Source organism: Microtus oregoni, unplaced genomic scaffold (assembly GCF_018167655.1).
Source record: "Microtus oregoni isolate MIOR12 unplaced genomic scaffold, Mior012 000057F_ref0000458, whole genome shotgun sequence".
Taxonomy (NCBI): Eukaryota; Metazoa; Chordata; class Mammalia; order Rodentia; family Cricetidae; genus Microtus; species Microtus oregoni.
Window position 1 is genome coordinate 5,762,731 of NW_024543833.1, and position 21,158 is coordinate 5,783,888.

At 38.9% G+C, this 21,158-nt stretch overlaps 1 protein-coding gene across 3 annotated transcripts; it reads right to left on the bottom strand.

Annotated features, from left to right (window-relative positions):
• Positions 1 to 1,442: 1,442 nt before the first annotated feature.
• On the bottom strand, positions 1,443 to 20,218 carry Stard6 (StAR related lipid transfer domain containing 6). Of its 3 annotated transcripts, none has more exons than XM_041639337.1 (6): positions 20,129 to 20,218; positions 19,882 to 19,931; positions 12,427 to 12,553; positions 8,124 to 8,241; positions 5,448 to 5,541; positions 1,443 to 1,649 (listed from the first exon to the last, which is right to left on the bottom strand). In XM_041639337.1, the coding sequence occupies exons 1-6, from the start codon at positions 20,216 to 20,218 to the stop codon at positions 1,448 to 1,450; spliced, it is 681 nt and encodes a 226-aa protein (XP_041495271.1). In that variant the 3' UTR covers positions 1,443 to 1,447. The 3 variants fall into 3 exon arrangements, with proteins under 3 accessions (XP_041495271.1, XP_041495270.1, XP_041495272.1); XM_041639336.1 differs by having other exon boundaries at positions 19,882 to 19,964; XM_041639338.1 differs by lacking the exons at positions 12,427 to 12,553; positions 19,882 to 19,931.
• Positions 20,219 to 21,158: the final 940 nt, after the last annotated feature.

Below are 21,158 nucleotides of genomic sequence, written 5' to 3' on the forward strand. Positions count from 1 at the left end.
TTAATGTTACTTGAATTTACCTGGTGGCTAATGTTGTGGAATATATATTTTTTTGAGTTTTTTTTCAATCACATATCTTTCTCAGTGTTTTTAGCTGCTTTTAACTGAATTGCTTTTATAGTCCCTATTTGGAAAGCTTCCTGTCTATTTTAGGGGAGGGTTCTTTGTCAGATGGGCCCTTTAAGAAGGTAGCATTGCCAGGCAGTGGTGGCGCACACCTTTAATCCCAGCACTTGGGAGGCAGAGGCAGGCGGATCTCTGTGAGTTCGAGGCCAGCCTGGTCTACAAGAACTAGTTCCAGGACAGGCTCCAAAGCTACAGAGAAACCTTGTCTCGGAAAAACAAAAAGCAGCATCACTGTTATCTGTAATTAGCATAGGAGCCGGGTCAGTGAAGCTCTTTCTCTACCCTGACACTTGCTGATACATTCTTGGAAGTGGCCAATGATTCACGTATGTATGTCCCGTTTGCAGTGGGAGCGTGAGCTTGTCCCTCCAGGTAGCACAGATGACAGCACAGGACTAAGGACATGGAAATAGAATGGTTCTAGCTCTGTGGCTCTCAACCTTGTTGATCCCCCAGTAGAAACAGAGGCTCAGATAAGCATCACTAGTCATGTACTGGAACGAAACACTTCCTGTTTTCCGGTGCCAACGACGGAATCCAGGGGCAGCCAGGATCATTAAGTGTTAGGCAATTAATCTGCCCTTAAGATGCACTCTGAGCTCCCTAGTGGGCTTCTCTTCTATTCTTATGTTCAAACCTCCATAATTTTCAATTAAGCAGTAAGTGGAGGAAAAGTAATTTAAAATATAGCTTCCATTTATTTTTGAGATAAGGTCTTTCTGTGTAGCTCAGGCTGGTCTCATTGTGCTAGCCCATCTCAGTCTCTCCAGTGCCAGGGTTACAGGTGTTTGCCACCATTCCCAGATGAATACTTAATTTCTAATTAATGCTGGCTGCTGACTGTATTTGTTGGTTTTTTTTTTTTGCTTGGTTTTGTTTTTGTTATTCCAAGACAGGGTTTCTCTGTGTAAGAGTTCTGGCTGTCCTGGAACTCACTCTGTAGACCAGTAGACCAGGTTAACCTCCAACTCAGAGATCTGCCTGCCTCTGTCTCTTGAGTGTGGGATTAAAGGTGTGTGCCCCCATTGCCCAGCCTGTGTGTTTGTTTATGATCTGAATATGGAGTAGATTCAGGTGGGCAAAGTGTATTAATAGCACATTATTTAATGTCATGTGAGATGAAAAACTGTATTTAATGGGGTTTTCTTGTAAAATGAAGTTCTTATTTTGACAAAATGTTTCAAGAACTCTGTACAAAACTGGTGTCTAGAGACGTACAACAGATGCGTGCGTGTTGACTTACAAGCAACCTGCAGTAACAAACTACACATGCCAGCAGTTCATGCGGTGGGAAATCTCTTCGGTTTAATGGCAGATGGCTTTATTTACTGATGGGTGTAACTGATGGGTGCCCATTGTGATGTCCGCGTATGGATGGAACTTTATGTGCCTTTATCCCATCTTTTGCATTGAGGAAGAAGCTCACTAAGTTGGAGGGCATAGATTTTTCAATTATCGATGGAAGCAGTTTTCCTCTCATTTCTGTCTGGACAAAAATCACTAGCTTTGAATACGCTGGGTTTCTGTAAACAAACAGAGTTACAAAAGATAAAGCATTCATACTTGATCTTAGGAAGTGACAAGTTTAGAGAGAGCAGAAGTCTCAAGTTTATTCTCTTTGATTCTTTTTATCGTGCATATGACAAGACAGTTAACCCAAAGGGGGAAGGGACAGGGACCTGAGGTCACATCCTTATAAAATAAAAGTTCTATTGAAATATTAAGTAGTCAGAATGTATATTAAAACCTTAGCTGTAGTTACACTTTCTTTTGCTATTTATTCAATCCTCAAAATGCACGCCTTTTCTTTTCTCTGAACATCTGTTCTACTCCTGTTTATGTAGCATTTTTAAACTGTATGTAGCACTTTTATACATGTAAATTGTTTACTTAATAAGAAATACAATATCTGCCTCTATTAAAAATAAAAAACAGTGAAATGAAAATTATATACATTCGTTCCTGCATATATGTGTAGTTTTTCACTGAGATATATTTATATTTTCCCTTGTATTAAACATAGATTATTTTCTCATATAATATAATCTGAATACAGTTTCCCCTCCCTCTCCTCCTCCCAGTCATCCCTACTTTCCCTCCCCTCCAGATCTACTCCCTTTCTGTCTCTCATTAGGAAAGAACAGGTTTCTAGAAGATAACAACAGAACATAACAAAATAAAATATAACAAGATAAAATGAAAACCATCATATACAAGTTGGCCAAGCCAACATCATGTTTATAGTTATATAATTACTTTTATTAATTTCCCTGTTCTCTGGGACAGTTTGACCTTGCATCTCAGCCTGGCCTTGAACTCACCATGGCAATTCTCTCGCTTTCACTGCCCCAGTTCTAGGGCTACAGGCTTAAATGCCCACGCCCAGCTACAAACATGCAGTTTAATCCTTATATACTATGGTCACAGTAAACACATTTGAAAACTCTTAATTCATACTGTTTTATAAAAAAAAATAAGGTGATTTGAAAAATTCCAAGCTATACAACTATTCCATTAGCAAATTACCCTGTGAGAGGAAATATTCTAGATGCAAATTCAAGGGGAAAAGTGGTGCTCAAAAGGCGTTAACCAGCACAACAGGGAAGGCTTTATGATAAGAGCAGCGCGATGGTGGACTCAAGTGGTTAAGGAATATAGGTTCTATCGGATTAATTTATACAAGCTACAGATCTATGTAAATATAGCAATATTTAGGATATTTTAGAATGTTCACCTTTTATTTATGTAAAATTCTATGTCAACTTAAAAATATGGAGGCAGAATTTCACAGTACTATTTTAAGACCGCAGTCAGCGATCATAGGAGTTATCACCACATCTACATCCACATCTCTTTACGAAGAGTAGATGATTTCTGTTAGCCCGGAGCTCGACTGGAGTTTACCATGGGATCACACACATCTGCTGTTTGTGAGAGTGATTCAGAATGGACAGTGTTGGACAAGTGTTCTGCACAGCTTGATTCCAAATGCCCTATTTACAACATCAGACTGCATAGGAAGAAGAGACGAAGAACCACAGTTTCTTTCTCCGTTCTGTGAGAAGGCGACTAAGATTATCCCATGGGATGGGGGCCAAGTCTGACCCTACACGTTAGCTAGACTACCAGAGATCCTGCCAAATGTCAGTTCTTCTCACTGGGAGCAGCAGTTTATTAATTCTGTTCTGCTAGGAGCATAAGATATTGGTCACAAATTTAAAACTGACCAAGAAGTGGAAGGCCCCATGTTATTGTTCCTGTTCTGACTATGTGCGGTATTAACTCTGTCCACTTACATTTAAAATAGATTTTCAGTAGAAAAAGCATTGAGGAATACAGTACTAAAACTAAAAACACATTGCCTCTTATTATGAATTTATATTTTGTCATCAAATTTTTGTGTTCACTTTATATGTATATGTCAATATTGTGATTTATTAATAACAGAATAATTTAAAAATAATGGATTCGTGAGGTGGATTTGTACGCATGTATATACTCCAATTTAATGCAATGTGTGCTTTTATTAAATCTATTTTAGATTACCATTTTGTCCTTTGGTTGACCACCTGTCATCAGTACCTCATTCCTGATTTTGGCAGTTTTTATATGAATATTCCTGCTGGGTATTTCATTCTGTAGAAATATTTAAGCAGGTGATTCGTGTAAATAATTTACTCAAGGTAAAATATTTATGACTCATAAATGTATATTGTAATTTCATGGAATTTTATTTTTTAATTTAAATTTTAATGTTGTTTTAGAATTGTTCATGAAAATACAGTAGTACTGTAGCTACATCATTTCTACCTCTCCCTATCCAGCTCTTCCAATATCCTTCTCCCCACCCCTATCAAATTTGTGACCTCTTCCTCAATTATTGTTTTATCCTCACACACACACACACACACACACACGCACACACAGACTAAGTCTTCCTCAATTATTGTTTTATACACACACACACATACACATATGCACACACACAGACTAAGTCTTCCTCAATTATTGTTTTATACACACACACACACACACATACACATATGCACACACACAGACTAAGTCTTCCTCAATTATTGTTTTATACACACACACGCACACGCACACACACAGTGTTGTAATAATAGGAGTGGAGGGGCTGTGTCCCCAGCACTCCGGCCGCCTGGCTAGCTCATGCCCTGAAATAACAACACACAAATTGTATTCATTTAAACACTGCTTGGCCCATTTCTATCTAGCCTCTTCTAGGCTAATTCTCATATATTAATTTAGCCCATTTCTAATCATCTATGTAGCACCGGTCTTACCGGGAAGATTCTAGCCTATGTCCATCCTGGGTCGGAGCTTCATCGCGTGCATCTTCCCGCGAGCGGGGAGCATGGTGTCTCTGCTCCAGAGAGCAGCTGTCGAGTCTGAGCTCACTTCCTCTTCCTCCCAGCATTCTGTTCTGTTTACTCCACCCACCTATGTTTTAACCTATGAGGGCCAGCCAAGCAGTTTGTTTATTACTTAACCAATGAAATCAACAGATTGATATATGACACTCCCACATCAACACAGACTAAGTCTTCCTCAATTATTGTTTTATACACACACACAGACTAAGTCTTCCTCAATTATTGTTTTATACACACACACACAGACTAAGTCTTCCTCGATTATTGTTTTATATACACACACAGACTAAGTCTTCCTCGATTATTATTTTATATACACACACAGACTGTCTTCCTCAATTATTGTTTTATACATACACACACACACACACACACACACACACCCAACTAAGTCCACTTAGTGCTGCTCATATATTCATATCTTTAAAAGATTCCTTAGTTGATGCTGAAGAAATATAAACATCATGGAAGGTTAATCTGTGGGAAAATATTTGTGTATTTTGTTATGCCCAGAGACTGAAAATACATTTTATAGTAAATTACCTGTTCTTATGTTTAAGACAAAAATATAAAAAGTTATTTTTTAAAGATTTATTCATTTATTATGTACACAACATTCTGCCTCGATGTACGCCCGCACACCAGAGGAGGGTACCAGATCTCAGTACAGATGGTTGTGAGCCACCATGTGGTTGCTGGGAATTGAACTCAGGACCTCTGGAAGAGCAGTCAGTGCTCTTATCCTCTGAGCCATCTCTCCAGCCCTAAAAAGTTATTTTTAAAGTTGCTTTTAGGGGCAGTTTTTTTTCCCTCCCAACACCGTATGTTGGTACAAATTTCTATTGATGAGCTAGGAATCCTGAAGTAAATCCTAAGATGAAAAGAAAAGGCCTGCTAAAGTAAACACATATAAATAACACTTACTCTTTGAGAGGTGAACACACATAGCCAGAAGGATGATTATAACCACGGATATAATGCGGAGATGGAGGATATCCTGGGAAGTCCACACTGTTAGCTGTGATTAAAGAAACTGAAATGAGACCCAATTCACAGAGACAAAGTGTAATATTAAAAGTGTAATTTTAAAGTCTATGATAGCATTTGACTTCATTGCTAACACTAGTTTTATAGTGTCCATGTATTAGTAGTGCTGGTATCCCTAAAGATTCTGGTATGTTTTATACAAGAAAGCTCTTTAAAAGCATCATTTAGTTCCTTTCTGAGGTTTGAAACAAAAGAACAAAGCATAAAAGAGATGGTTTTATTGGGGCTCATTGATTTTTGTTAATACTTTTATTTTCCATGAAACATCTGAAGTACTCAGACACTTCAAATGCTTTCTTCTGTTAATCCCATGTACTAATTTCAAGTAATGAAAACTTAGTAGAATTTGCCTTAGTAATTAATTATACAGAGAATATGCGTGTTGTAGTGAAAAGAGGGAAGTGATTCAAAATAAATTTACGGTGATTACTTATTTTTAAATAGTTTAAAAACATATAACTTTTGCTACGGCCAGAGCACAGGAATTGTCCTGATTTGTTTTCACAAGTCTGCGCACAATGCAAAGCGCAGCTCAGGGCAGAGGAGTGGGTGCGTGGCCAATGAATTCCCATGTATGGATCTCTCTCTGAACAGAGCCCATTGTACTGGGATGACGGAATGCCAGAGGGACACAAAATATTTTCCACTTAAAACATGGAGCTATGCTTGTCGTTCTTCTCTTTTGTGAAATCTGCTATCGTTTTCCAAACAGTATGAGTCTTTGGTGAGGCAGGTACTGAGGTGAGCATTTATTTTGAAGACCTGAAAGACTAGAGCTGTAAGTTCAGGAGCTTATTATCCAGGTAAATCAATATTTTTTATGCTCAATATCTGGAAACTTGAGTTGTAACCTTAGTGAGACTCTGCAGACAAAATATGTAGCCCCAAGCAAGGGACAGAGAAAAGCCTTAAAGGACTACGAAGAAAGCTGGCCAGACACTGAACATGTATTCAGCGGAAATGTCTTGCGAAACGTGCGCTTTGCTGCGACACAAACTGAATGGATATTCCTAGTCACTAGTTTACACTCATACACTGCTTTGTCTATTATTTTTCAAAACAGGGTCTATGTGTAGTCTCTATATGGCTTCATATTCACTTTACACACAAGGGTAGCCTCAAATTCATACAGCTTCACCTGCCTCTGCCTCCTAAGTGCGGAGGTTAAAAGCATGCTCCACCATGCGTTTTTAAAATTATCTTCTTACTCTGCTATGCTGGGATGGAGCCTGGGGCCTCATGTGGCTATGACAGCACCATGACACTGAGCTAAAACTGTAGCTGTTATTTTACCTGCCCTCTAACTATTAATAGAGGCTAGAAACGACTTATTTTCAAGACATGGAAAATTACAGACCTAAGTCTAGAAAAGGCAAATTTTCATATAATAGGTAGGGAAAACATTTTATCTGCTAAACTTTGAAACCAATGATTAAACTATGTATACTTTGAGGACCTCCATCTTTAATGATCTGCTATAAGATCTGAAAAGCAGGCTTTGAGTCAGAGGGATGAGAAGTTTTGTTTGTGAAACAGACTACTGGAGTCATCCCATTTTAAGTGCTGGGAAGTGATAGCACAGATTCACTGTCTGTCTATTACTAAGGATCTTACAGGAGAGGAAACGTCCTTACAGAAATTACAGGATTAAATCAAATTCAAGAGGAAAACTGGGATCTTTGCTGCTACTCCGCCAAAGTTTGTTCTCTCTCTCTCTCTTCTCTCCCCTCTCTCTCCCTCCTCTCTCTCTCCTCTCTTTCTCTTCTCTCTCTTCTCTCTCCCTCCTCTCTCTCTCTCCCTACCATCCCCCCCTCTAAGTCAGGGTTTCTCTGTGTAGCTTTGGAACCTGTCCTGGAACTCACTCAGTAGAACAGGCTGGCTGTGAACTCACGGAGATCTGCCTGCCTTGGTCTCCTGAGTGCTGGGTTTAAAGGCATGTTCCACCACTGTCTGGCTAAGTAACTTTCATCATATATGATCTTAAGCTTGCAGAGTCCACACCCTTGTGTTGTGAAAAGGTTTTGTGCCAGTAACACAAGTTAGCAAATAATGATACATTTATATTTCATAGTCACATTATTGCAGAGCAGACTAGGGTTATGTTAAAACTTGCATCCCCTAGAAGAGACATAGGCACATTTAAGGAAAGACCCACCCAAAAATATTCAGTATTATCCTATTTTATACTCAGTAGTGTAACAATTATTATATATGCCCATTTTAAACAAGTATAAAATTATATATAAAAAAGCTAATTTTGTTTCATAGGATTAAAAATGCATACATTGAAATTTTAGCTACAGTCTCTGTCTGTATTGATTCCTCAGTTCACACTGCAAAAGCCCAGGAACAACTTATCTAAGCAGCACCTCTTGGGTTAGGTAAAATAGCTCACCTGTGTACACAACACAAGCGTTTTGGTTGCACCAAATAAATAAACAAACATAAAAAGATTGGAACTACAGTTTCTTTTAAACCATTAGTACCAACAAAGGCAAAACATTTTTAATGACACACAGTAATTCTAAAACATGGGCAAATGTTTCAACTTACTACTGATAATGTCGATATTCCCTTCATAGTGCTTGATGCAGACTACGTCGACAAAGTCTCTAGGGGAAATTGAGCCCATGGCAAAACTTTGTGTCATGGCATGGCATATAAATGTGTCCTGCAACAAATCAAACAATAAAGACGGCAAAAGTTGCTTAATGTTAGTGTAACGTTAGTGGTTTGTTGTTCCCCAAGAACTTCATCATGTATGTTTAGTCTGCCTTTAGGAAAAAAAAGGTTTAAGATGAAGTGTTAAGGCGGTCTCACCATATCAGCCTGCAATTTTACTGTTAGAGAACACTGAGTCAAGGGCTGGAGAGATGGCTCAGCCGTTAAAGGCTAGGCTCACAACCAAAAATATAAGAGAACACTGAGTCACAATTACATGTGCACAACATTCCACAAGGAATCCAAAGAACATTTGTTCTATTTGTAGATGAGAAGACATGGCCCAAAGATGAAATACTATGTATGGCTAGAAAGCTGTTCAGAATTAGAGCCAAGGTTTTTTGTTCTGATCTTTCTTTTCTTTGCTTTTCTTTCTTTCTTTCTTCCTTCCTTCCTTTCTTTCTTTCTTTCTTTCTCTTTCCTCCCTCCCTCCCTCCCTCCCTCCCTCTCTTCCTCGATCCCTCTCCTCTCCCTCCTTCCTTCCTTTTTCTTTTCCATCCCCCCCCCTTTTTTTTATTGAGACAGGGTTTCACTGTGGAGCTCTGGCTGTCCTGGAACTCACTAAGTAGACCAGTGGCCTCAAACTCACAGAGATTCACCTGCCTCTGCCTCCCAAGTGCTGGGATTAAAGGCATGCACCACTACTACCCGACTGGTCTTCTGATTTCTGTACAGCACTATTTTGTCCCTCTGTGGGGTTGGTAAATATTCTGAAACATACATTGATTTGGCACATTATGGAATAAGACCTAAAATTTATGATCAGTGTTTGAAACCACTGGTGAAACTGGATTTAGGATGGCTTAGCTGCAAATCCCTCCAACTCTTGGCCTGCATATGAGACCCCCCAAAGTCCTACAGCCAGCTCACTGAAAGGACCCACAGTCACTACTTATCCCCTCCAGTGATTTCAGCTCCCTGTTGGCCTGGATTGCTCATGCCAGGAAGGGAGTTCATGAGAGAGCAATGTAAAGATACACCAAAATCCAACTTGGCGAACCAATGAATTTTATTAGGGGTGCTTACAGGAATATGACTGGGAGTTACTTACTCAAAGACAGCTGCACTACAAAGCCCACCCTAGCATGGGGAACAGTGTGGCACAATTAATAAAAACCCAGAGACAGATATTGGGGTTCAACGTGAAGGTCAGAAAAGCAAAACAGCCAGCCACTGTCTCTTACCTCAGTCTGAAATGGTGATCCTGCCTGCTGGAAACATTAGAATGAGACTGCATCTGAGAGCTGTTTCCTCCCATCTTATCCTCTCTAGTGGTGGGATGAACGGCATGTACCACTACCACCCGGTTTCTATGGCAAACTAGTGTGGCTACTGGGATTAAAGGTGTGTGTCACCACTGCCTGGTCTGTAAGGCTGACCAGTGCGGCTGTTTTTCTCTGATCTTCAGGCAAGCTTTATTTATTAAAATACAAGTAAAATATCACTGTAGAACAGTTCAAAAAAGCCAGAAACCTGGAGCTCACTGCACTTCCTGCAGGCAGTTCAGGGTCTGAGAGTGTCCATTCCAGGCAGCTCAGACAGCCTGTTTCTTTTAGGCAGCTGGGCAGTTCTCTGCTTCTTTCTGGCTGCTTGGCTTCTCTGAGTGACTCTCAGCAGTCTACTACTCACATACTCATGAAGAGGAAGGAGCCTAGGAAACTTGGTCAGTTTCAGGGACTTCCTGAAGCTATTTTGAGTTGCTTACTTCCTGTCTTAACGAAGCTTCCTTTAAGGACGGAATGCTTCACTTGCCAGAAAGAAGCACTTTAAACATATAGTTCTATAGTTACTAAAACATGTTTAGTTCTCACATATGATAGAACTCATTTTGGTTCTTCCTCCTTCAGTACATCCTACTGACTCGATCTCTAGGCTGGGTCTTCTATCCTTTGTGTTTCCCTTGCTCCATATTGCTATTGCCCTAGCATAAAACACTGTAAAATCCTATTTAGATTGCTCTGATAGCTTCCTGACTGTTCTAATTTCGTCTTTCCCCCTCAGTTGTGATGGAAAGTTTTATTGGGCATCTTCATCTAATTTACCATCTGTGGTCTTTGATAACCTACTCTCTGGACTTTAATAATTCCACTGAAATGCCAGCTATTATCCTCACAGACCGACATTTGCGTGTGACTCAGTCTTTCTCACTGCTTTGAATACACTTTTTTTTCTGTGTTTTTAGTGCTTTAACTACAATACTACATGGAGTGTTTCTTTTTTGGATCTGTTTGGTGTTCCATAAGCCTCTTGTATCTGGATAGCCACGCTTTCCTTAGATTTAGAAATTTTTCTTCTATGATATCAATTGAAAATATTTTCTAGGTCTTTGGCATGGAATTCTTCTACTGTGCCCATAATTTGAAAGAGATTTTAAATGTCCCATTCACACTCAAATGTCATTTCTTAGCTGAATGATTCATTTTTTCCACCTTATCCTCAAGCTTTGTTATTCTATCTTCTGAAGGATAATTCTATTGGTTAGTTTTTTTTTTTTAGTGTTTTTAATTTGACTTGAGTTTTCATTTTCACTTCATAGCTTTATGGGTTTTCTTTAATGTTTCTATATCCTTATTGAAGTTTGTTTCCATTATCCTTAATCGACATTGTTATTTTATTAACCTGTTTGCTTTGTTTTCTTGGAATTCATTGGAGAGTTATTTCTTGTCTTCAAATTCATTCGGGCATTTGTGTCCTTATTTCTTTGAATGGTTTATATAATTTTAAAAATTTTGAAATTTTGTTTATGTTGTTCTCATTAGGGACTATTACTATAGTACTGATGATATTCAGACAAGATATTTTATTTTGTTTTTCACATTGCTTGCCTATTTACACTGGAATTTTAACAAATTTTAGAATATGGGACACTTCCTGAGTTTGTATGTCATGCTTGCACAGAAGCCATAGCAGTTTCTCTGTATGACTTTAATATAGGTGCTGCCATAAGATGTTCCTTCATTAGTTTATACTTTGTCTTGAGTCTTTCAGAAATGTGTTGATTTGCTTTTGTGGTGTGTGTGTGTGTGTGTGTGTGTGTAGGGTAGAAGACAACTTTAATTGAAGCAAGATGTCTTTGTTGTTTGCTACTGTATACAACAGGCTAGCTGGTCCATGAATTCTGAGAATTCTTCTGCTTTCACATCTCATCTCCCCGTGGGAGTGCAGGGGTTACAGTTGCTACTCTGACCTTTTTTTAAATTTATGTTTTTTAACATACGTTCTTCATGCTAACTCACCAGTCCTGGTCTTTGATTTTCAACAGTACCTACTGTTTTTTTTTATATCAGTCCCTAGGGTGAAGATCCACTTTATACCTGTTTTCTAGAGTCATATTCATAGATTAAATTCTGCCAAGACACTTGTAGTTGTATCACTGATGAAAGGAGAATCTCCAGTTCCAGGCCAGTATAGGCAGTGTAGGCATTGGAAACATGTGGGTTTCTTAAAAACCAAAACACTGCAACAAACCCCAAAAACTATGGCTGGAGAGATGGCTCAGAGGATAAGAGCACACCTTGTTCTTTTAGGGGACGAGGCTGTGGTGTCTAGTATCCACACGAGAGAGCTCACAGCCAGCAGTAACTGCAGCTCCATGGGACTCTAGGCCTCTGGCCTCTGAGCACCTGCACTCAGATGTATGTACCATGCTCTCTCCCCACCCTCATCAACAAGATATGTTTAAATTTGTTTCCTTATAATAGAAGGGAATAGCTAAGTTTAATTCCCTTATAACAAAAAGTACATATCAACAAGAGACTGGAAGATTGGAAATGTGATAGTTATTTACAAACAGTACAAAGCTAATTGGAATTAAAGTCCCGACTAATAAAAATAGCTATTTTAAGCCTTTTATAACACTCCAGCTAGGTGTAGTGGTTCATGCTTATAATTCTATCACTCGAAAACTAGAGGTGGAGAGCAGCCTGGGCAAGTAGGACAGATCTGATCTCAAAGTAGTGGAATATGTGTTCAGTGATGCCGTGTTTGCTTGGCATGCAAGTGGCCCTGGGTTCAGTCCCCCACACTGTAATTAAAAACAGCTAATTCAAATCTATAAGACATATATTTAATAATTCACACTAGTTAGAAATAAGGTAATAAAGTAGACATTATTCACTATTAAATAGTACATTACCGAATCAATCTTGTGTATCACATTGTATCCTTTCAATGATTTATCCCAAGTAATTCTGTTTTCAGGTTGGTAGAGGAAATTGGAGACCTTAGCTGTTGACTCTCGAATTACACCTTCAATACGATATCTATGTCATCAAAGTAAAGAAAAATTTAAGAAATTGACTTTAATTTGGAGATAGAGTGCAACTGGGATTAAAGAGCAAACCACAGTAAGGAAACTGTGAAACTGAGTATCTGCTGTCTAAAACACCCAGGACCAAAAACGCTTGTTATTTTGATTCCTTTTTAAATTTATTATATTTTCTATGTAATAGATAAATATAATTTATTAGTATTTATATTATTTTTGGGTATTTGCATATCTATAATGAGATATCTTGGGGATGAGCTCTGTCTCAGAACAAAATTCATTTGTACTTTAGCTTCTTTACATTATGTATTCTAAAGGGAACTTTATATAATAATTTAAATAATTTCATTTAATACAGTGTATTGAATGTGAATTAGCATAGTTTATTTAAATAAGCATTGCAGCCATTATTTCAATGTTTACTTTTCTAGCCTGGCCTGATGGCGCAGGCCTGTCATTTCAGCTACTTGGGAGGCTGAGCAGGCAGGAGGATCATAATGTATCATTTTTGTCTAGGAAACAAGGTGACTTCAAGATCAGACCGGGTAACTTAGTGAGACCCTATCTCAAAATGTACAAAGAGTTAGGGGATATGGCTCAGTGGTAGAGAACTTTCCCAGTGTGGGTTAGGATGCTGGATTCAAATCCACTGTAGCAGAAGGTTGCCAGCTGAAAGTACAATCAGAGTAATATGGCCACGCCCTTAACGCTTTTACTCATTTCTTTCAAAGAAGAAGAACAGATGTTTTAAGGTGAAACCTTTAAGTTTCTAAAGAATTAAAATTTATTCAGAGAGCGTGAAGAGAACGAAAATGTCATTACTAGAGAGGAGAGTAGTCACGTGTGTGGAAAATTGCTACCCTCAACTTTTGTTTTGTATTCACGGAGGCCTGGCCGAGCTACGGACCCTGGCTTTTATGGAGCTCAGAAAGTCTCGAAGTTAAGCTTCCCTCAGCCTCCCGAATGCCAAAGCTACAATTACAGGCATGTGCCACTGTATCTGGCTGGCTTCCACCATTTGCTCAGACAGGAATTCTTTAGATGACTTCCTTGTATACTTGACTTTTTCTTTAACAGCTTAGGTGTTTCCTAATTTCCTCTCTGAGGTATTCTGAAATTCCTTAATGTAAGGTTTACTTCCTCCATGTCAAAAATATTTATTTTTTATTGTTTATTTTATTTTATCTTATTTTTTGGTTTTTCGAGACAGGGTTTCTTTGCATAGCTCTGGCTGTCTGCTTTGTAGACCAGGCTGGCCTTGAACTCACAGAGATCTGCCTGTCTGTGCTTCCCAAGTGCTGGGATTAAAGATGTGCAAGACCACTGCCTGACCTTTCAATATTTTTTTTTAAGATTTATTTATCCATGTACTTTATGTATATGGGTGTTTTGTTTGCGTGTTCATATGCACACCAGGAACTGAACTCAGGACCTCTGGAAGAGCAGCCAGTGCTCTTAACCGGTGAGCCATCCCTCTAGAGGCTACTATTTGAGAGAAAGAGAGTGAGAGAGATTGAGGGGAAAGGGAGGGAGGGAGGGAGGGAGAGAGAGAGAGAGAGAGAGAGAGAGAGAGAGAGAGAAAGAGAAAGAGCACTCAGTTTTAAGCCCGGGAAAAATAACCCCAAAAAATCACCATGTAATGCAACAATGTCAGACACTAAACAGTTAAAATTTATGCACAAATTTTGTTCACACACGGCCACAGTTGTCCTTTACTTCACTAATGTCCCTCAGTAAACTCTAATGGTAGTGACAAGCTATACCTAACAATGTCCCTCAGTAAACTCTAATGATAGTGACAAGCTATACCTAACAATGTCCCTCAGTAAACTCTAATGATAGTGACAAGCTATACCTAACAACACCTAATTAGCCCTTTCATAAAGTAGTCCTTTACTGATGACTAACAGTAGCTGGTCACCAAGTGCAAACTGTTTAATTGCACTTCTGCGGATCTACTTTCTCCCCATCTGTACTGCATCTTGCTGGACAGCGAGACTTTTCATCCACGGTCCCACTGGAAAGCATGGTCAGTATGGACACACGAGAAAGCACAGGAATATGGAGAGTAGAGGGGAACACAGTGCCAAAGCTCTTTTTGGGAGACTTGGAAGTCTGTTTTACAATTATTTATGATAGTATTATTAGATGATATTGAACTGTTGTCATTACTGATTCTTTTTCTTATGATATATAGATAACAGAGTTTAAATGTTACTTTTCAAATTATCTTATTAATACTATGTTGAATGAATTTTTAGAATTTTTATAATGTGTGTGTGCCTGTATGAGTGTATGTACACCATATGTATGCAGATGCCCACGGAGGCAGAGAACATGAAATTCCTTGGAACTGAGTAAAAGGCATGTGTGAACTACCGATGTGGGTGCTCGAAACTGTGTGTTGATCCTCTGGTGTTCTTAATGACTGTGGCATCTCGCCCACAGTCATTTATTATGGTTTAGGAAATAAACCATAATAAACGCTATTCTAAATTTGGGCTTTTCATTTTGGTCACAGCAACTTTAGCCATTACTTTTGTTGTTATACCATTTTTATACTCGTTTAAATATGACTGATGTTAGTTATAAGATATATAAATAACTCGGGTGTCTTCCCCAGGGATTTAAGAAAGGATTAAATATATTGATAATAATCATCAGCATAGATGTATTGATAGTGATCATAGCATAGATGTATTGATAGCTATCATCAGCATAGATGTATTGATAGCGATCATAGCATAGATGTATTGATAGTGATCATAGCATAGATGTATTGATAGCGATCATCAGCATAGATGTATTGATAGCGATCATAGCATAGATGTATTGCTAGTGATCATCACTATAAGGTATTGATAGCGATCATCACTATAAGGTATTAATAGCAATAATCACCATAACAGTATGAAGTAACTGATAGGAGAAGAACACAGCATGTTCCCTTGGTAATGGTAAATACGCATTAATGTTAAAGCAGAAAAGGTAGACTCTAGTACATGCCTTCCCTGGATAATGTGCTCCAATTATTCCATACATGCATGGGAAAGATTTAGGTTCAGAAGGAATGATGATTAAGGTAATTACAGGCAACCTCTGAAGCTAAGTCCTGGTTTCTGAAAGTTCTCATTTCGCTGTTACAATGTAGGTGTCTTGGGGATAGTCATCTGGAGGCGGGAAATAATGGTGTTTATATTGTGGAATATGTGGGGAGTAAATTAAAATTATTTGGTGGAATGCCTACCATAACATTAGGGCATTAGAGGAATGTATAGTTGGGGACAGAAAGAGAAAGATGCACCTTCCTTCTGATGCATAAAACCAAGTGTTCAAAACTAATCACTAAAGGTTCTTTTGGGGGCAGTAAATTATTAACAAAAAGCAAAATGCTAATAAAATATATAGATTACCTCTATTTTTGTTTCATTTAGCTTCGTTTTTCAAGACAGGGTTTATCTGTGTAACAGTCCTGGGTGCCTAGAACTTATTTTGTAGACCAGGTTGGCCTTGAACTCACAGAGATCTGCCTGCCTCTGCTTCTTGAGTGATGGGATTAAAGACGTGCATAACCACCACTGGGCTAAATTACTTTAATAATGTGCTTATATTTAACTTTCTGTTTGGTAATCAATATAACTAAAGCACATATATTCACTAAATAAATATACCCTAAGTCTTTGTAACAGGCAGTGTCCTGGTATAGGGATACCACAAAAAATAAGGGTGACTTATTTCTAGGCACACTCTTATTCAAGTTCCTGTTCACACCACTTCATATTTTAATAAGACACACAGGATGAGGTAAAAAAAATAAATTCCATATAGTGCCACCTATGTAGGTTACAATAGCAGAATAATTAGTTAAAGAGGGACTGTGTACATGTAGGACATTTGGCCTAGTGGGCAGGAAGGTCGTTCTGAAGATGAGAACCAAGAACCTGCCAATCAAAGCTGACATTAGCTTTGGAGATAGATATATATATATATATATATATATATATATATATATATATATTGGTTTTTATATATATATCACCAATATATATATATATTGGTTTTTTTCGAGACAGGGTTTCTCTGTGGTTTTGGAGCCTGTCCTGGAACTAACTCTTGTAGACCAGGCTGGTCTCGAACTCACAGAGATCCGCCTGCCTCTGCCTCCCGAGTGCTGGGATTAAAGGCGTGTGCCACCACCGCAAGGGATCAAGAGGATGAAGTGACAGGAAGTGAGGGCCCGGGAGTGACTTGGAGGTCAGGACAAAATGTTTGGATCTTACTTTAGCCAGGAAATAAATCATTTAAAGGGTTTTAATAAAGGTGAGTCTCAAAATCCAAATTATATTTTAAGACCCGGCTTAAGCACTTGGTGGACAATGAGATATTCAAGAACAAGCCATTCACATACTCCACTGAGAGGTGGAGGTGGCAGCAGGGTAATCGCAAGAGCTAACAAAAGCCAACTAGCCAAGTCTCTGTGTGTTTGGATATACACAGGGCTTCGACATGGATCCAAACATGACACCAATGACCCTTCTCTCGCCCTTCTTTAGAACACCTTCTTATTGAAAACAGAACCAGTAAGCCAGCTTGTGTTTGTGACCACAGAGGAAAGCGCTGTAAGGAACCAGAATTCAGCAGCGCTGCAGCTGGCTGGGAAGCCAGAACAGGTGGACCTATCTCAGGGAAGAGGCAAAGGAGGGGCACGAATCTGTAACTGACAATCAATTCTCACCACCTTCCTCTCCTACTGCAGTCCATGGCAGACAGGGATCTGACCCAGGCACCATGGGAACACCAACTGCAGGAGACTAGAAAGTCACCAGCAAATGTGAATGGCTCAGCAATCCAGGGCCACTGCTCCAAAGAAAAACACAGAAAATTCAGCAGCTGAGTTGCTTGCTGGGAAAGAATAAAACTGACCAACTCTTAGCCAAATTGACCAAAGGAGTAATGCAATCCAAATTAATAAGATTAATCAAAGTGTCCACCTGAAAAAAAGACAGCCTTTTAAATAAATGGTGCTGGAGAAGCAGAATATTAGCCAGCAGACGGTGAAATTGGGTCTGTATCTTTCACCTTGCACAAAAATCAATTCAAATTAGATAAAGATTTTTTAAACCTTAATGGAAGGCCTGAAACTCTGAAAGCGGGAAAGGAAACATTTCAGGATGCAGGTCTAGGAAATAAACTTTAAAATAAAAGCCTGGCAGCACAGTAAGTAGCCATAGCATCGACACACCTTGAAACAGCTACCGCAACAATTAAACACCCAAACCTTCCCTATCAACAAGTGGGCCGACAAACTGAGCAGACATCTTTCCCGAGAAGAAACAACTGCAGTACGAAGGTGAGTTATGGAACAAAGCAGTGTTTGGGCACCATGCAGCCACCAGCTGCTCCCAACACTGTGAGAACAGAGCTAGTCTTCCACCAGTCCTCTGAAATCCTCCAACTCCTCCCACCCCTCCTTCCCTGCAAGGGTTATTTCTTAGGTGCAGTTCAGTAGTTCTACAAGCAGGACAATACTGCCACCTACTGTTCGAACTTTTCCTATCCCCTCCTTTTCCCCCTATTGGTTCCTTGTTCTTTTTCTGTACTCTTTATTATTGTTTCTTCTCCTGAAGTCCAGAGGCTGGCCTGGTTTATGGTATCTGGGTACATATTCCCTATGCCATTTTTCCTTTTCTGCAATCATTCCCACTCCTATGTGCGGTCCTCTCCCCAACTTCCCACCTAACAACCTAGAACCTATCTCTAGTCTCGGGATTAATGCCCACCCCCCCCCCCCTTTCTTTCTCTTTCCGTTTGTACTAAAACATTAGTATATGCAATACTACCAGGCTATCTTGACTCCTCAAATTAATCAGTATTTGGCAAGGGTTGTTTTGCTAGTCTATTTTCATAGTGAGTTAGCTACTAGCAGAAAATTCTGCAAATAGGAAAAGAGAAGGCTATCCAAACACAAGAGGCACACAGAACACCAAACAGACTAAACGAGAAAAGAAACTCCCTAAATCATTATCACTAAATTTACAAAATAAAAAAAAGTATATCAAAGCTGTGACAGAGAAAGGCCAAGTCACATACGAAGGCAGGCCATCAGAACAATCAGTCCAGACTAAGAAGAGATGGGGCTGATGTCTTTAAGACTCTAAAAGGTCTCGATTGCCAACCTAGTCTAATATACCCAGCCAAACTATCTGAGTCTATCATCGAATGACAAAAGCAGGCTAAAGGAATGGTGCTACCCACAGTAGTCTAGGTCTTCATATGAGAGTTAATCAAGGCAACCCCTGCCCCAGATATACCACAGACCAACCTGTTCTAGAAAATCCTTATTTAGAGTCTTTTCCTAAGGGATGCTATATTGTGTCAGGTTGACCTTTAATAAAATAGGTTTGACTTCCCTGATATGCCTAGGGTTGAGTACAATCCCCCTCCCCCATCCTCAGTTTATTTTTGAAAATTCTAAAAAAAAAAAAAGGAAAAAGAAAAAGAAAGAAAGAAAGGAAGGAAGGAAGGAAGTTTGTTCATTCTACTATTAAGGTCATCTGACGTGAATAAGAGAAATTCATGCCATCCTTATCTACTAATAAAAAATGGCATGCAGGAAGCTAAAGCAGGTAAAGCTGAGTTAGTGAGATCTATTCTTTAAAAACAAAAACCAGCAACGCCAACAACCTCACAAAAATCACACCGACAGCCAGAGTACAAGTATAGTTTTCAAAGAAATGTTTTCTAAAAATTTGGTCATGGTTTTCTCAATAACACAGTGATCTGAGGGAAGAGGTGTTATACCAAGAACTCTAAATGAACACCTAAAAAAAAAAAAGACATGACATTCCCTTTGAGTGCACTTGTGTTTGAAGCAGTCTGATAGCACTCTATAGAAAAACAATCTGCACTTAAGAATGAGAAAAAAATTGATGGTTTTTTTTTTCTTTTTGGGGGGGTTTGAGAGTAAAGTGAAGGATTCCAAATATCATAAAAATGCTTCTGCTGGCAAGAAATGTCAGTGCGCCTTTGCACGCCTTTTCCGTCCTAATGAATTAGGAGTTTCTGGCATCAGGGATGAATCTCAGGGCCTTGTTACGTGAGTGAAGGCCTCAACACTGACCAGCAAGGATTTGCTCTGTAACTGTGTTCATGTCAGAAAATTGTTGCACAACGCACGACTGCTCTATTTTATGAGAATCACATGACTTCATGCATCACTTCCCGGAGACCAGAAAGTAGTTTGTTCTAGTTAATGAGTGCTGTTGACTTTCAGATGTGGCAATGCCACTGAATTGAAAACTGCAAATTGGAAAATGTACTCACAGATTTCCGAGGAACTTTCTAGAGGTCTTGCTGGAAACAGTTACCTTTTTCTCAAAGGGGAATAAAATCCAGAAATAAATTAACTGTCACATACAGAAAACAAAACAAACCGAAAACAAAACAACCCAAAAACAAAACAAAAGTGAAACTATCTTTGTCTGGCTTACAAAAGAACATATTATTTTAAAATGTCTTTACAATAAACAATCATAAAAAAATAAACTCTTGAGAAATACTTTTCTCTTACTGAAGATTTAACCACTTTCCAGTCAGATATATCTTGATTGTAAGCTAAAACCTCTTCAGCAGAGTTTTGGGCAATTGCCTTAAAGTCCATCTACCTGTGAAAATTTAAAAACAAATGGTCGGTAAAATATAATCATATAAACAAGAAAAATGCTGTGGTGCAGAAATGTCTGAACTCATGGGATGAAGCTGCTCTTCTTCCCCTGTCTCTCAACTGCTCTGAAATGTCTGAACTCATGGAATGAAGCTTCTCTTCTTCCCCATCTCTCAACTGCTCTGCTCTTTTACTCTTTAATGTGATTTTTAAAACGGCATCTGTCTTTTAGCCATGCACAATAATTTCTTGATCACTTGCATCCACAAACCTTTCTTCAAATGAGAAAATATGTTAATGTGTAAAAAACCAGACTTTAGAATCAGGGACCCAGGTGAGATCTGCCTCTGTCCTCTGTGAAATATGATATATAATATTTCTAATTCCTCGTTTCCTTCTTGATGTAAAATTAATATATATATGTAACATCCTGTAGAGTCAATGCATTAAAGGAATAAATGCCCAGAGCATGGCATGGTATAGTCATTCAATGAACCATTATTTCCAAAAAGCTTCCTTTTGGGGCTGGAGAGAAGACTCAGAGGTTAAGAGCACTGGCTGCTCTTCCAGAGGTCCTGAGTTCAATTCCCAGCCACCACAACCATTTGTAATGAGATCTGGTACCCTCTTCTGGCCTGAAGGCACACATGCAGGCAGAACTCTGTATACATAATAAATAAACCTTAAAAAACAGCTTCCTTTTTTCCTTATGATGTTTTGCACTCTGCTCATCATGTGTTTGTGGTATTAACATTGGTAAAGTGAGTGGCAGGGACTATATATGATTTCTGCTTCAGGCATACACCAATCAGCTATCTTCTTGTCCGCTTACTTAGTCACCACCTCCAGGATATTCCTCAAATACAACCAAGAAACTTCCTTTCTCAAGGTCCTTGCATTTACTGTTCTCTCTCCTTGTGAAATTCATGAGAGATTA